This window comes from Canis lupus, chromosome 12, assembly GCF_011100685.1.
Source record: "Canis lupus familiaris isolate Mischka breed German Shepherd chromosome 12, alternate assembly UU_Cfam_GSD_1.0, whole genome shotgun sequence".
Lineage (NCBI taxonomy): Eukaryota > Metazoa > Chordata > Mammalia > Carnivora > Canidae > Canis > Canis lupus.
The window spans coordinates 19,817,549-19,832,626 of record NC_049233.1 but is presented as its reverse complement, the minus strand read 5'-3'; the positions used below and the strand labels follow the sequence as shown (position 1 = coordinate 19,832,626).

At 40.8% G+C, this 15,078-nt stretch overlaps 1 protein-coding gene across 1 annotated transcript in view; it reads left to right on the top strand.

Annotated features, from left to right (window-relative positions):
- The window catches only part of PKHD1 (PKHD1 ciliary IPT domain containing fibrocystin/polyductin), a 469,885-nt gene that overhangs the window by 167,663 nt on the left and 287,144 nt on the right, over window positions 1-15,078 (top strand). The window contains 1 exon segment of the mRNA XM_038554300.1: window positions 1,981-2,193. Coding sequence (XP_038410228.1) covers window positions 1,981-2,193 — 213 coding nt within the window.

Here is a 15,078-nt window from a genome sequence, read left to right as displayed (position 1 = left end):
TTTGTTTCTCTTGCCTTCATGGATGTATCTTATAAGAAGTTACTGTGGCCAAGTTGAAAAAAGGTTGTTGCCTGTGTTCTCCTCTAGGATTTTGATGGATTCTTGTCTCACATTGAGATCTTTCAACCATTTTGAGTGTATCTTTGTGTCTGGTGTAAGAGATGGTCCAGTTTCATTTTTCTGCATGTGACTGTCCAATTTTCCCAACACGATGTATTGAAGAGACTGTCCTTTTTCCAGTGGATAGTCTTTCCTGCTTTGTCGAGTATTAGTTGGCCATGGAGTTGAGGGCCCATTTCTGGGTTCTCTATTCTGTTCCATTGATCTATGTGTCTGTTTTTGTGCCAGTACCACACTGTCTTCAAGAAATCCAGCATTGTGATGCCCCTGCCATTTACTTTCTTTTTCAATATTCCTCTGACTATTCGGGGTCTTTTCTGATTCTACACAAATCTTAAGATTATTTGTTCCAACTCTGTGAAGAAAGTCTATGGTATTTTGGTAGGGATTTCCCTGAATGTGTACAGTGCCCTGGGTAGCATATACATTTTCACAATATTTATTCTTCAAACCCACGAGCATGGAATGTTTTTCCATCTCTTTACATCTTCCTCAATTTCTTTCACAAGTGTTCTGTAGTTTTTAGGGTATACATCCTTTACTGCTTTGGTTTGGTTTATTACTAGGTATCTTATGCTTTGGATGCAATTGTAAATGGGATGGATTCCTTAATTTCTCTTTCTTCAGTTTCATTGTTAATGTATAGAAATGCCACTGATTTCTGTGGATCAGTGGCATTTTGAAGGGGCTTCGCAGGTGGGAATTGGGGGCACCTCAGCAACGGGAGCTCTTCTCAGGCTCATTTAGATACTACCACTGGAATTGCTAAAATCTAAACATTTCCAGTCTTCTATTCCCTCTTGTTCCAAATTTCCATTTGAAGCCTGGGTACATGACTTAGGCTATGGAAGGATGGGATGCTGTGATTGATAGTCTCACTTAACCCTATTCAGTGGAACAGAGCAACTTCTTAAGGAAAATTGGATCTATTATCAAAAGTTAAGTAAAATCGATGGTGGGGCCAGCTAAAGTGGGGCAAATGTCATGCTGGTAGTCCTAATTACATTTCCTTTTTACCCTAATTCTAGTAATTTTGGCCTATTTTCTTCTATTCCTATTTCTTATTCATTTGTTTCTTTGTATTTCTTTTTTTTTAAGATTTTATTTATTTATTCATGAGAGATACAGAGAGAGAGAGACAGAGACACAGGCAGTGGGAGAAGCAGGCACCCTGCAAGAAGCCTGATGTGGGACTTGATCCCGGGACTCCAGGATCACTCCCTGGGCCGAAGGCAGGTGCTCAATCATGGAGCTGAGCCACCCAGGGATCCCTGTTTATTTGTATTTCTAAGCTTAATTTTATAGGCAGCTTTCATCTGCTGCTAGATGGCTAAAATGGTGACCTTCTCATCCTCATTTAACCGGTCCTAAACTGCTGTCATTTAGCATATTGTCATTAAAAATAACATAATTAGGGATCCCTGAGTAGCTCAGTGGGTGAGCATCTGCCTTAGGCTCAGGGCGTGATCCCGGGGTCCTCGGATTGAGTCCTTCATTGGGCTCCCTACAGGGAGCCCACTTCTCCCTCTGCCTATGTCTATGCCTCTCTCTATGTGTCTCTCATGAATAAAGAAATGAAATCTTAAAAAAAAAAGAGAGAGAGAGAGAAATAAAAATACCATAAATAAAGATATAGTGAAGAGTGATAGCTAACCTCAACTGGCTTAGTAGCATAGTGCTTCTACCCCTGGGTGGTCCAACCTATATTCTATCACTCTTCTAGAAGAGAGAGCAAGATAAAATAAGTTTAAATTTCATCAAAGTATATAAATTGAAGAGGATTTCATCAGACATTGGAACTGTCAAAAGGAGATGAAATTTATCCTCCCAGGGACTGACAATCTTCTCTTTGGTCATTAGGAGGCAAGCTGATTTTCATGGATCCAGGGCCCATTGAGCTGAGGGCACATGCCATCCTCATTTCTGATGGTGGAGAGCTCCGGATTGGATCAGAGGACAAGCCCTTCCAAGGCAAAGCTGAGATCAAACTCTATGGGAGCTCCCACTCTACCCCCTTCTTTCCATATGGCGTCAAGTTCCTGGCTGTGAGGAATGGAACTCTTTCTCTGCATGGTGAGTGAGACACTTGACCAAAAAAGGTGAGGTGGAATGGCTCCTAGACAATGTACTGGTGATGAGGAAAATGGCAAAAACCTCTTAAAAATCTTTGGCTGTTAGGTACTGAGGCAACAAAGTTAATTATAGCATGGACACTATTTCCTTAAATAAGAAATATCAGCTGTTATGATTCTTGTGGCAGACAGAGTATATGTGGTTCCCAATTATTTATTCCTCTTCCTGGAAGAGGATTGTATGCTTCCACCAACTGCCAGGTGACTTTCAGTGCCTCCCACTAGGTGAACCATACTTCCCTATCCCACTGGGACATGGGCTTAGCCTTGGACTTGCTTTGGTCAAAGAATGTGAGTGGAAATGATATACCACATGGCCAAAGAGAAGTTTTAAGAACTGTTACGATACTTTGGCCATCTGTCCTTTTCCTTCTGCTTGAGAATAGCCTGTCCCAAGTAGGGGTGGCTTCTTCAGCTTGGGAACCTGAATGAGGACATTAGGGGCAGAACTGCAGCCCACCTGGGGAATGATCTTTGGCAACTGAAATCATGGAGATTTGTGTTATAACTGCAGCATAGTACAGTGCAAATTGACTGATGAACCATGTACATAGATGGCATCACAAATCAAATAGAGACAACTCTATTGTTGTCATGGCTGTCTTCCCTTCCTATAAGTAGGGTTCGGGTAGAGTTCTACTGAGGAATCCTGCCCCGGAGGGGTTGGGTGCTTATGGATTTCTGGGGAAAAAAAAACAAAAACAAAAAAACAAAAAAACTAGGTTACATGTGCTTCTGCTGCAGTTTTGCCTTCCAATCACCTAGTCTCACTTGGCAAAATGGGCATGTTCATTTTCCTTGAGATTCAAGAAATTACTAAGTGTGCCAGGAGAATATTTAATATCAACTAGTAAGTGGTTAAGTATAAAATGAGGAGCTTTAAGTATCTTTCAGTTGCTACTTATATACTTTTGGTTACAAAGCATGAGCCCAAGGGAAATCAATAGGTAGGCTCCAGATAGTGGCTCAGTCCAGAAAACATGATGTTATCTCTGTTGGTGTTTCTATATTGGCGTGACAAACTAAAACCCCATTACCTATCATAGAATGATTACTCTAGACATGGGCTTGTAGCTATGCTGAGGAATCTGTCATTTTGTTCTGTCAAGGCTCTATTTATTATATAGTAGTCCTCCCTTATCTGTAGGAGACATGTTCCAAAGCCCCCAGTGGATGCCTGAAACAATAGAGTACCAAACCTATAGATAGATAGATAGATAGATAGATAGATAGATAGATAGATAGATAGACAGACACACACACACCTATGATAAAGTTCAATTTGTAAATTAGGCACTATAAGAAATTAACAATAGCTAATAATAAAATAATTATAACAATAGAAGGTAGTAAAAGTTATATAAATGTGGTCTCTTGAAAGATCTCACTATTCTGTACTCACCCTTCTTGTGATCATGTGAGATGATAAAATGCCTCCATAATGGGACGAAGTGAGGTGAAAGACGTAGGCATTGTGATGTAGCGTTAGGCTCCTAGTGACCTCCCAACCATATGTCTGATGGAGGATCATCAGCTTTCAGACTGAAGTTGATCCTGGGTAACTGAAACTACAGAAAGCAAGACTGCGGATAAGGGGGGACTAGTATAATCTCTGGGCCTCAATCATAGTTTACTAAAATGTAGTCTTTTGCCTCTTTTGGCTTACTGTGAGAGGAAACGAAATCTTTTCATCAAGCACTTATTAAGTGTTGACTTTGCACCGGCCAGGCTGCTATATACTGAGGACAGAGTTTGCAAGGCTTAAAAACCCATATCTAGACAGAAATTCCAAATGCATACAGTACTGATTCTTATGTTCTACTTTATGGAAGGACTCTTCTCCCATCTTCATCAGCAAGAACTTACATTGATGTGGTAGTCTAGCATCGTGAGGGTTTTCAATTTGCACATCAGCTGTGGTCTTCAAATGTTTGCGCCAGTCCAGAGGCCACTTAGGCTACCATTCCAGTGTACTGCTGTTTACCACTGAAAAACACAGCAGAAGAACAGTTAAGAGGGCACAGATCAGTACTTTTTATAGACCATCTGAAGGACCCTGAAGCTTAACGGTGGTCCTCTGGTTTGAGAGCCACTGTCCTATACGATGCAGATGCATACCCCTTGCTAGAAATGGAAATGCAAATGAAGAAGAGTGAAGACTCCTAATTCTTTTACTCTATTTCTTTCATTCCAACCCATCTCATGCTCATGTTCTATTATGAAGAATCAGCAAAACAACTCATAAATAAACTTCTAGGAGCACCTGGGTGGCTCAGTAGTTGAGCATCTGCCTTTGGCTCAGGTCCTGATCCCAGGGTCCTGGGATCGAGTCTCACATCGGCTCCCTGGAGAGAGCTTGCTTCTCCCTCTATGTATGTCTCTGCCTCTCTCTGTGTCTCTCATGAATAAATAAATAAAATCTTTAAGAAAAAAAAAATAAACCTCTATTGTGCCTGCATTTTCAAAGTACCCTGTGCTCCTAAGCCTTTGCGTGTCAACTTGACAATTGTCAAGTTAAGAAAATCCTTAGTTTCATTGTTTATAATCAATCAATGTGGGGCAACCAAAACAGAGTAGATGCTTCTAATATGTTTTGAGAATTCTGAAAGTCATAAAACAATGTTGTGGCTTTAAGCCCTGTGATGTTACTGGATACTGAGAGTGCAGACACTCTCCTCTGTTCTCTCCTTCTCTTTCTTCTGCTCCCTCCACCTCCTCCCCCTCTCCTTTCCTGCATTCCCAGGGTTAGGTCATTATTAACAACTGTTTTACCCATTTCCGCATAGCACTGCCAGTGTGGAGGTAACTAGGATCTCTGGAGAACCGCAGCACTTGCACAGTGAACACTTGCAAAGCCAAGCTATTTTCCTCTCTGAAATGATGCCGCCACATCTCATTCATTTGAAGGAAACACTGTGTGGGAAAGAGCGCAGTTAGTGAGAGAGGGTTTGCTTCCCTCAGTGTCTGTCAGAGTATCCCCACCCCAGCCTGCAGCTCATCAGTCCTCCCCTTTCCCTGTCTCCTGAACACCTGAGGTCTCAGAATCCCCTCTGGCGGGGCTGTATAGCATGGCTAAAATCATTACGTAATTTCACTGGCCTTTTCTCAGGGCCAGACGTGGGTCTGGTGACACTGGGGCTTTAGGGAAAAACTAATTTTCTTTTGCTGTCAAGTATGCAAAACGGCGAGCAACTTGATTCAGTGCTTCACACCCAAAGTCCCTAATGGCCTAGCCTTCACTCAGCTTCCTGGCATGATGTAGTGAGATTCACCACCTAGTGCACAGAAGACTTGTCTCCAGGAGATTTTTAAAATCCAGGTTTCTGGGCCTCACCCCCAGAGTCTGACTCACTCGGTGGGCCCTAGTGGGCCTAGAAGTGTGCATTTCAGTGGGATCCTCAGGAGATCTGATTCAGACAGCTCACTAAGTACTCTTGGGGAAATGCTGGTTATTAGCGGTTCATAGTTTTGGAATCAGAAATCTGTCCAGTTCTGGACACTTACCATCTATGACAAATTGGACAAATGAAGCTCCATAAAACCAGGAAAATATGGTTCCCACCTTGTAGATCTACTGCTTATGAACTACTCTCAAGTGTTTGGCACAAACTAACACACAAGCAGAGTTAGTTATGACTATTTTAGTATATTCTTACCTGCTAGCCCAAGCACTGAGGACCCAGTGCCAATTATCTCATGTTTTCTTTTAGTGGGGAGAGGGTGTGGGGCGTCTATCTCAAAATTTGGCATAAGGCCAGCCCTGCCTAGAGATTTTTCTCCTTATTAATTTCCTTGTCTACCCCTTCTGGTCAGAGCAAGAGAGAGGTTTTAGCAATATTACCAAGCATCTTCTATTCTGTTCCCACCATCCAGTAAACACCTTTTGATTTTAATCTCTGGTGGCACAGCTGCTTCCCAGCAGTGGAAAACCACCATTTCTGGGTTTGGTTATAAGAAAGTCTTCTGGAAACCATTTGTATGGGCCCTAGAATAGCCAGAAGCAGAGCACTGCCCAGTAATGAGGCCTTTTGTAGGCATTTTATCCCTCATGTTCAACAGTGAGAGGCCTGACTGATGGGTATTAATTTAGCTCCAGCTCAGGTCACAGAGAATCACACAAATGGTCTGCATGTCAGGACTACAGCTTTCCCACCTTCCCTCTCCTATCACATTCTTCACTGCCACCCCTGGAACCCTTCTGCTCCAGCTGATTTCTATCATGGATTCACATAGCTAAGCAAACAGGCTTTTCTGTTCAGCTGTCATGAGGAACGATGGAGTTGAAAGTGCATTTCATGTTTTTCTTTTAATGTAGGAAAACTCACACACTTGTACACACACACACACACACATAGCACCATCTTTCTCTTTCTTGGGATTTGGGAGTGGACTGTTCTGTTCGGAATCTCTGATGGGTTTCAGATTGCTTAGGAAATCCTGTCAGTGGCTCACTGGGATTCTAAATGTGACTCAAGGGTCTCAGGACTCCTCCAGAGTGGCAGTCTGGGGTCTGGCCAGTTGTAGTCAATAAGGAAATTTCACTCGTGCTTTTTCTTTCCCCACTCTGTCTGCCAGTCCAGGTTCACTACCCCAAACCAAGTGTCAATCACTTGTCACTTTTCAAGGGGGTCGCTGTCAACCTGGGTAACTTGAATTTTTGACAATGTAATTATGGCCCTTGCTTCCACAGTGGGAGTCTGAACAGGATGGTGGGGCTTTTATTGATTGTTCAGCAAGGAAATTTATCAATGTCTCTCACTTCATTTCCAGTTCCTCCCTGAGAAATTTGGCTGACAGTTTCTTAGGAGAAAAAGCAGTCTTATGGCCTTGAATGGACTTCTGCCTTTGTCCTTTTCAGTAAATTACAAGATACAGGCATTAAATATACATGGAAGTTTCTGAGTAAAGCTGGTATGTGGGAGCATGGTTGAGGAAAACACTGGTACAATCATTATGAACCTAAGGATTTGGTAAGGAAAAAAAACTAGTCTAAACAAGCAAGTGTAGATATGGTTTATTTTCCTTCCAAAAGTACCAAGTACCTTTATTTAAATTCCATGCTTTTTATAAATATTGTATGATGGACACTATTTTAGTTGCTAAAGCTGGTTGGGTTGTCTTGAAGCATAGTACCAGGTATGTGGAGTAGACACGCATTTAGAAGCATATTCCTGGTTTTCGCCCTATGCTCTGCAAAATCTAGATGTTTCCTGGAGGAGCTTCAGGGGTTCCTCAGACAACAAAAACCTTTGGGGGGTGAGCAATAATGGTTTAAATTGCTCAAGAAATCCATTTATTGCTTATCTCTATATTTGTGTTTTAAGTAATATTTCATTAGAAGAAAGAGTTCCATTGCTAAAATAGTAATTAAAAGCAACTCTCCTAAACTCATCCTTTTAACTGTGGTGTGTAGATACTTTTGAGGAATTCAGGGCTCCTCTTTGTCTGACTCTTGCTTTCCCCAGAACTGATAGAGCTCAGGGACTTTTCCAACTATCTACTCTTTGATGTAGGGTAAAACTTTCCAGAGCCTAGTTCATCTTAGAATATTTCTTCCAACAATATTTTCAGATCTCTGCTTTTTTGTTACCTGAACAGCCACTTCCAATTCAGTCTCCTCCACATCCATAACATCTCCTCTTGACCCTGCCTGAAATCTATTTCTTCTAGACCATGAGTCTTCCCCTTTTTTGTCTCTTATTCCTTTAGCCTGGAGTATAAACCATTGTGGTGGCATGGCATTTTTGTGTGTAGTTTTACTCCTCTTAAATTGCTTGGTGTTAAGGGACAGAAACCCCGTGCAACAAAGTTAGAACAGAGAACTTATGAGTTTTTGGTCAAGGTGCAAGGTGGACGGGAAGACCATGGGCCTGAGGTATGACTGCCTCCAGGGTCTCCATCCTGTCAGGACTCACTCACAATCTCTCACCTATGCATCTCTATGCTTGTATTGGCTTCACTTGCTCCTACTCCTTACTGGCTACTTCTACATGGTTACTGCATTTTCTGGTTTCATGTGGACTTCAGTTTTCCACCACCAAAGAAAAAAGCTCTGGAAGCAGATGATGTATCCTCAAAAGGCCAGTAGTAGCATAATGCCACATCACAATGCCTGTGTCCTTACCTCACTTCATCTCATCACATAGACATTTTATCATCTCACATCATCACAAGGAGAAGGATGAGTACAGGTATTTTGAGAGAGAGAGAGAGAGACCACATAACTTTTATTACAGTTGATTATTATGATCTATTTTATTAGTTATTATTAATCTATTGTGCATAATTTATAAATTAAACTTTATCATAGGTATGTATGCATAGGAAAAAACTTAGGATACTTAGCGTTTGGTACTATCTGTGGTTTCAGGCATCCACTGGTGGTTTTGGAATGTATAGCCTACAGATAAGGAGGGGCTACCAGAAATGCTATGGTTTTTCTTCCTCCTTTTCGAGGATCTTGGATTTTCTCAATATTAAATAGTTGCTTTGTCTTCCCCTAGCACTTTTTACCACAAACTATTGCCTGAGATCTCATGGGAATCTGGAGCTGGTGGTGTGCAAATTGGCCGTAGGTCTTTGCAAATGGAAGAGGTATATTTTTAGGGGATGTTTGAGAGACTTGAACCTTCCAGACAGAAATCTGACTCAGAACAGACTGTATTTTTCATTAATTACTATCTTAATCCATATTCTGATGGATCTTTTCCCCCTTCCCTTTGACACCACTACTTTGGGCACCATAGCTTTCCAGTTGATTTAAGACATATTTTTAAAAGATTTTATTTTATTTATTCATGAGAGACACACACACACAGAGGCAGAGACATAGGGAGAGAGATGCAGGCTTCCTGTGGGGAGCTTGATTCAGGACTTGATCCCAGGACCCTGGGTTCGCGACCTGAGCCAAAGGCAGATACTCAACCACTGAGCCACCCAGGTGTCCCTACAGTGGATTTAAGATATTTAAAAAGGCCAGTTCCAACTTATCTATCTATGTATCAATCTATCTATCTATTCATGAGAGACACAAAGAGAGAGGCAGAGACATAGGCAGAGGGAGAAGCAGGCTCCCTGCAGGGAGTCCAATGCAGGACTCGATCCCAGGACCCTGGGATCACACCCCGAGCCAAAGGCAGATGCTTAACTACTGAGCCACCCAGGTGTTCCCAACTTATCTACGTTAAAACTTCACTCTCCTTCTCATGTAATGCTTCTTTCTCCTTCTCAAAGCTCTGGCCTGAGACATTTGGAGTAGCAGGGGTTTGGTCTGCTCCTTTGCATTTGTGTCTATTTTTTTTTACCTATATTTTCTTGGTGCTGCGACAGGTAGACAAGGTGAGGTGTGAAGGCTCACTGGAGGCTTTACTGAAAAAACTGTGTCTTGTATCCTCTGCTAGGTGTGGCTGGCTCTCTGGATAAAAGTGGTCGACTATTGATTCTCTTCCTAAAGATTTCTATACAAGATCATTGGAGCCTTGTAGGAGACCTACCCTCTGTTTTCTAGTGTGGAGGCATGTCCCAACCCCCACCCCCAGGTTTGCAATGCCCTTAGATACCACCTTAGGTTCAGTTAAGATGGAGTACCAGAAAACTGGCTCACAGAAAGCTATCTCCCCCAGAATCCACCTAATCAGAACAAAGTTACTGAACTTTGCACAGGAAAGATGTTCCACTCACCACCCCTTGCCCTGCTCAGCTCTCTTTTTCTAATTATCCTTTTTCCTGTTCAGATAGGTACAGGTAACCCATCAACTATGCTGCATGTGCAGACATCTAACCTGGGGGAATGAATCCAGGCTCCTATCCTTGCAGGCAACCCTATGCCTGGTACTTTTGAAACCCCTTTTCTCTAAGTGGAGAGGAGTACCTTCAGTCTTCCCTCTACGGGAAGGAGAGGAAAGGACATGGCCAGTTTACCCAGGCTGATGACTCATTCCCATTTCTGAGAATTCCTTTGAATGTCCTCTTTTAGTTAGTTAGCTCATATAGCCTGAGGTGGGGTCTGTCAAGGGATGGCTCAGATGGCAGAGTTAGATTAGTCTCCTTTTTCTAACCCCCAAGGAAATGTCTGCTCCCTAACTGTTCATGGCTCACTTACAATGTGAGACGTTTATCATCTCTTTGTTTCCTGCTTGGGCCCTCTTGGTTGCTTTAGGGGAGCAGAAGTCCTGCTTGAGAACATGCTACATTTGCACCCATATGAAAGGGTGCCCCAAGGGATATTGGGTTGAAAGGGAGAGCAGTTCGACATTTGTGCTTTTGTGTGTGTGTCTGTGTATTTTGCTATGATTCATTTTGATTTAGGGGTGGAAAGGAAGTAAGATAGAATTGTAGGGAGAAATGGAGGAAGAAGGATGTGGAAAATTTAACACCAATTCTTTGCTTTCTATAATCTTAAATTCAAACAAACTTCAATACAGCATTGGGGTTCTAGTCAGCTTGTATGTCATGGCGGATCGTTGTTATGTGGTCAAGTTATCTTGGAACCCTTAGCGTGGTAGGAGGGCTAGTGATGCATGACTCGTTCTTCCTTTTGAGCGGGGGAAGATCGGTCCTTGACTACATACATATCTCTCAAAATATAACCAACCCTGCCAATGGAAGGTAAGGTGAGAATTTTCTTTATTCTGTGTCGTGCTTCAAGAAAGTCCAAAATACAACTATCCTATGCACAATGGCAGAAATGTTTCTGGTAAAATCTAATTGATTTTTTTTTTTTAACTGAGACAACTTAAAATCTGTAATTCCTTGATTTGGACAAGAGTGACCTTGGAACAATCTATATGAAAGAGTTCCTTAATTTAAGAGTATAAACTACACTTTAAGGAACTTATTTAAACACGTTAAAGTGAACCTGCTGTTTTTAAGGTCTTTCGGATTTTAGGTGTTTACATGTAAATGCATACTGGTAATTAGAAATGAGTTCTAGCTATTCAATAATCCAAGTACAGCAGGAACCCCACTTAGAAACACATTGTAAGATACTTTAGGTTTCTATATATACCTGCAAATGTTGGCATTAGTCAGATCTTTTTTGGTTGCAAGTGACAGAAAACCCAGTTTAGAAAAAAAAAATAAGGGTATTTATTGCCTCATATAACTGGAAAAAAACAAAACAAAACAAAAAAAAAACTTTGAGGCACAGCTGAGTCCAGGTGCTCCAATGAAGTCATCAGGACTTTGTTTCACTGCAACTCTAAGCTCTGCTTTCCTTTGAGTTGCCTTCATTTCCTTCCTTCCTTTTTTTTAATTTTTTATTTTGAGATAGAAGAAACACATGCACATGAGTGAGGGGAGGGGTGAAGGAGAGGGAAAGAGAGAATCTTAGGATCCACAGGATCCACACCCAGTGCTGGGCTCCATCTCAAGATCCAGAGATCATAGCCTGAGCTGAAAGTTGGACACAACTGACTGAGCCAGACCCAAGTTGGATTTGTTTTCAGTCAAACTCTCCTCTCCTGGAGGCAGAAATGGGTCTCTGCAGCTGCAGATGAAAAAGTGACTGTTATCCACCTGCTATTTGACCTCTGAGCAAATTCTAGTATTTCCTTCCATCAACATTCACATCTCTCCTGTTTTTTGCCCTAGTTTTTAACACTAATGTATTACATACAGTATATTTATCATATTTATTGTGCTTGTTCTAGAGTCTTCCTTAGTAGAATGTTTAGATCATGATGGTAGGGAATTTACCGTTTTGTTTTGTTTTATTCATTTACAATATCCCTATAACTTACAATAGGGCCTGGACTCATAGTAGGCTTTCAAGAAATATATATTGTGAACTGAATAAAAAGCTTGAACAAAAACCTCAGGATTAATTTTGGCCCTGTTTGGGTCATAAGCCTATCACTAAAACCACTGCTATGACCACAGAGGTAGTATTCTTTGGGCCAGGAGAGAGCAAATGTGTGTACAAGCACCCAGAACAACACTGTCTGAGGTGGAGGCAGGATAGTTTATTAACATTAGAGATGTGTTATCTAACCAAAATAAGGGAAGGGACAGGTAGAAACAACAGCTTGTATACTTTTTAAACATTTGACCATTTAACATTTTTACTACTTTTACTAATTTGCTACTATAAATTAATACAATTTTATTGGATAATAAATTTCAATTTGTTTAGTTTGGCTAGGGATAAAAAACCAACAAACCAGTCAATTCACTGGTGAAAATGTGAAAGTGAAACCACAATTGATAGAAACATAATTAATAGAAAATTTAGAATTGAGGAATATATAATAACATTTTGATATTTTCTAAATTTGATTATGCCTAGAAAGTGTTAGTAAAAGAATGAAGTTGACTTTAAGATCGTTTTCAGTTAGGAGATCTAGGACAACATGAATCTTTATCTGGATTGGTCACTTTTTTGGTGTAAATATATACATTAAAGGCAATGGCCAGCAAAGTCATCAATCCTGAGTGTAGTTGGCCCTTGAACAGCATGGGGGTTAGGGGCACTGATCCCTTGCACAGTTGAAAATCCATGTATAACTTTGACACCCCTAAAACTTAACTACTAATGGTCTACTGTTGACTGGAAGGAAGCCTTATCAATAACATAAGCAGTCAACACATATTTTGTATATTATATATATTATACACTGTGTTCTTACAATAACGTAAGATAGAGAAAAGAAAATGTTATTTAGAAAATCATAAAAGACAAAGTACACTTGAAGTAATATAGTGTAAAAATTTTGTGTATAAGTGAACCTGTGTAGTTCAAAGCCATGTTGTTCAAGGCTCAACTATATTGGGACTTGGCTGAAGCCATAAAGAGGACCTATAGGGAGCAATGATGTATCACATGACTAATTCTTCTTGACTAAGCTAGAAGGGGATGGGCAACAAGCTTGCTTTCCTTCTCTACTCCTAAGACCACAAAAGACATTGGGGACTATGCTGATTAACAAATGTAAGTCTAGGGCAGCCCGGGTGGCTCAGCGGTTTAGCACCACCTTCAGCCCAGGGTCTGATCCTGGAGACCCTGGATCGAGTCCCATGTCAGGCTCCCTGCATGGAGCCTGCTTCCCCCTCTGCCTGTGTCTCTGCCTCCCTCTCTCTCTTTCTCTCTCATGAATAAATAAAATCTTAAAAAAAAAATGTAAGTCTAGTGTAGCCACTGAGTTTAAGAAGAGAAGGGAGCAGACTTGTCTCAGTGTTCAGGGGAGAGCCTGTCCAGCCTATCTACTTTAGGCCTTGCTAGATTTAGGAGAAGATTCCAAGGAGCTGCCTCTTGAAACTTTTTCCCTATCTCTATGAGGGAGAAGAGGGTAAAAGTGGAGACTCCCCTTTGTTTGGCCTGGTGAATTTTCCATTCCCTAGGACTATGCCAAGTATAACCTAGAAATGAGTGAGGGATTGAGAGGGTGGGGCAGGGAAGAGTGCTGTGGATATCTCTTAACTACTAAGGAAATTATTATTTCCTATCAAAAGCAGAGGCATTAACATATTATAAATTTTAGTACTACAATAGAATGTTTAGGCCACACAAAGATAAATTGGGAAGGTATTTTTCAATTTAGAACAATAGATTTTTTTGAAACTGCGTGCCACTTCCTTCTAAAATCCCAACTGTTAATAAAATGAACTATGGAAAGATAGTATCTAAGGCCTTAAATTTCCTATGTAAGCCCCTATAGTTCCAAAATATTTGCATAGATGTATATATCATATTGGTTCTATTTATCTGGAGAACACTGACTAACAGTGATTTATTCATTCAGGAATAACATAAAAAAATTCAGAGAAAAACTTTGGAATCATAAGATTTTTTATAGGAAATTTAAGGCCTTACATACTATTTTCACTATTTAATCCTATCAACAGTTGAAATAGATAGATAGGTATGTAGATGACAGATATATCATATTAGTTATATTTATCCTGAGAACACTAATACTGTGGATTATAATAAGATTTTTATAAGGAATTGGCTCATGGGATTAGAGAAGCTGAGAAGTCCCAAGATCCGCAGTCAGCAAGCTGGAGACCTAGGATAACTGATGTATATAGTTCTAGTTTGAGTCCAAAGGCCTGAGAACTAGGAGAACAAATGCTATGAGTTCCAGTCCAAAAGCCAGAAGGCTTGAAACCTAAGAGGAGCCAGTGTTTCATTCCAAATCTGAAGGCTGGAAAAGACCAATGTCTCAGCACAGCAGTTGGGCAGGGCTTTCCTCTCACTTAGCCTTTTTGTACTATTCTGATCTTTGATGAATTGAATGAGGCCCACCCTCATTAGGGAGGACAATCAGCTTTACTTAATCCATTAATTCAAATGTTAATCTCATCCAGAAACCTCTTCACAGACATATGAAAATAATGTTTGGCCACTTGTCTTTGGCCTTAGCCCAGTCAAGTTGACACATCACAATCACTAACGTGTATCCCATTTTCTATAACTGACTCTGTATCATATCTTGGACACCTAATCCAGGAAGAAAGCAAGCCTTTTGTCTTGACACATAGTTTCCCAAGGGGAAATACTTATCTATAAGATCCATTTTTTCCTTTCAATATTTCTATAGTTTATTTTCTCCTGCTAGCACATGAGGATCTTTGCTGGCATTCCGCATCTTCTCCAGATGAGCTTGTTCTGACTCAGAGAACACTCACTCACTCATCTTCCTCCTGATGAATGTCAAGGGTTTGGGCTCTGGAAGTAGACTGCTTAGGTCCAAATGCCATCTCTATCACTGGTTATCTGGTGGAACTTGAAAGTCAATTCCTCAATGTTATGGTTTCCATATCCATAAACTGGAATGATTCTAAAACATTTTGACCTAAAAACAGCTTCTTGGCCCTTTCTTGAAGC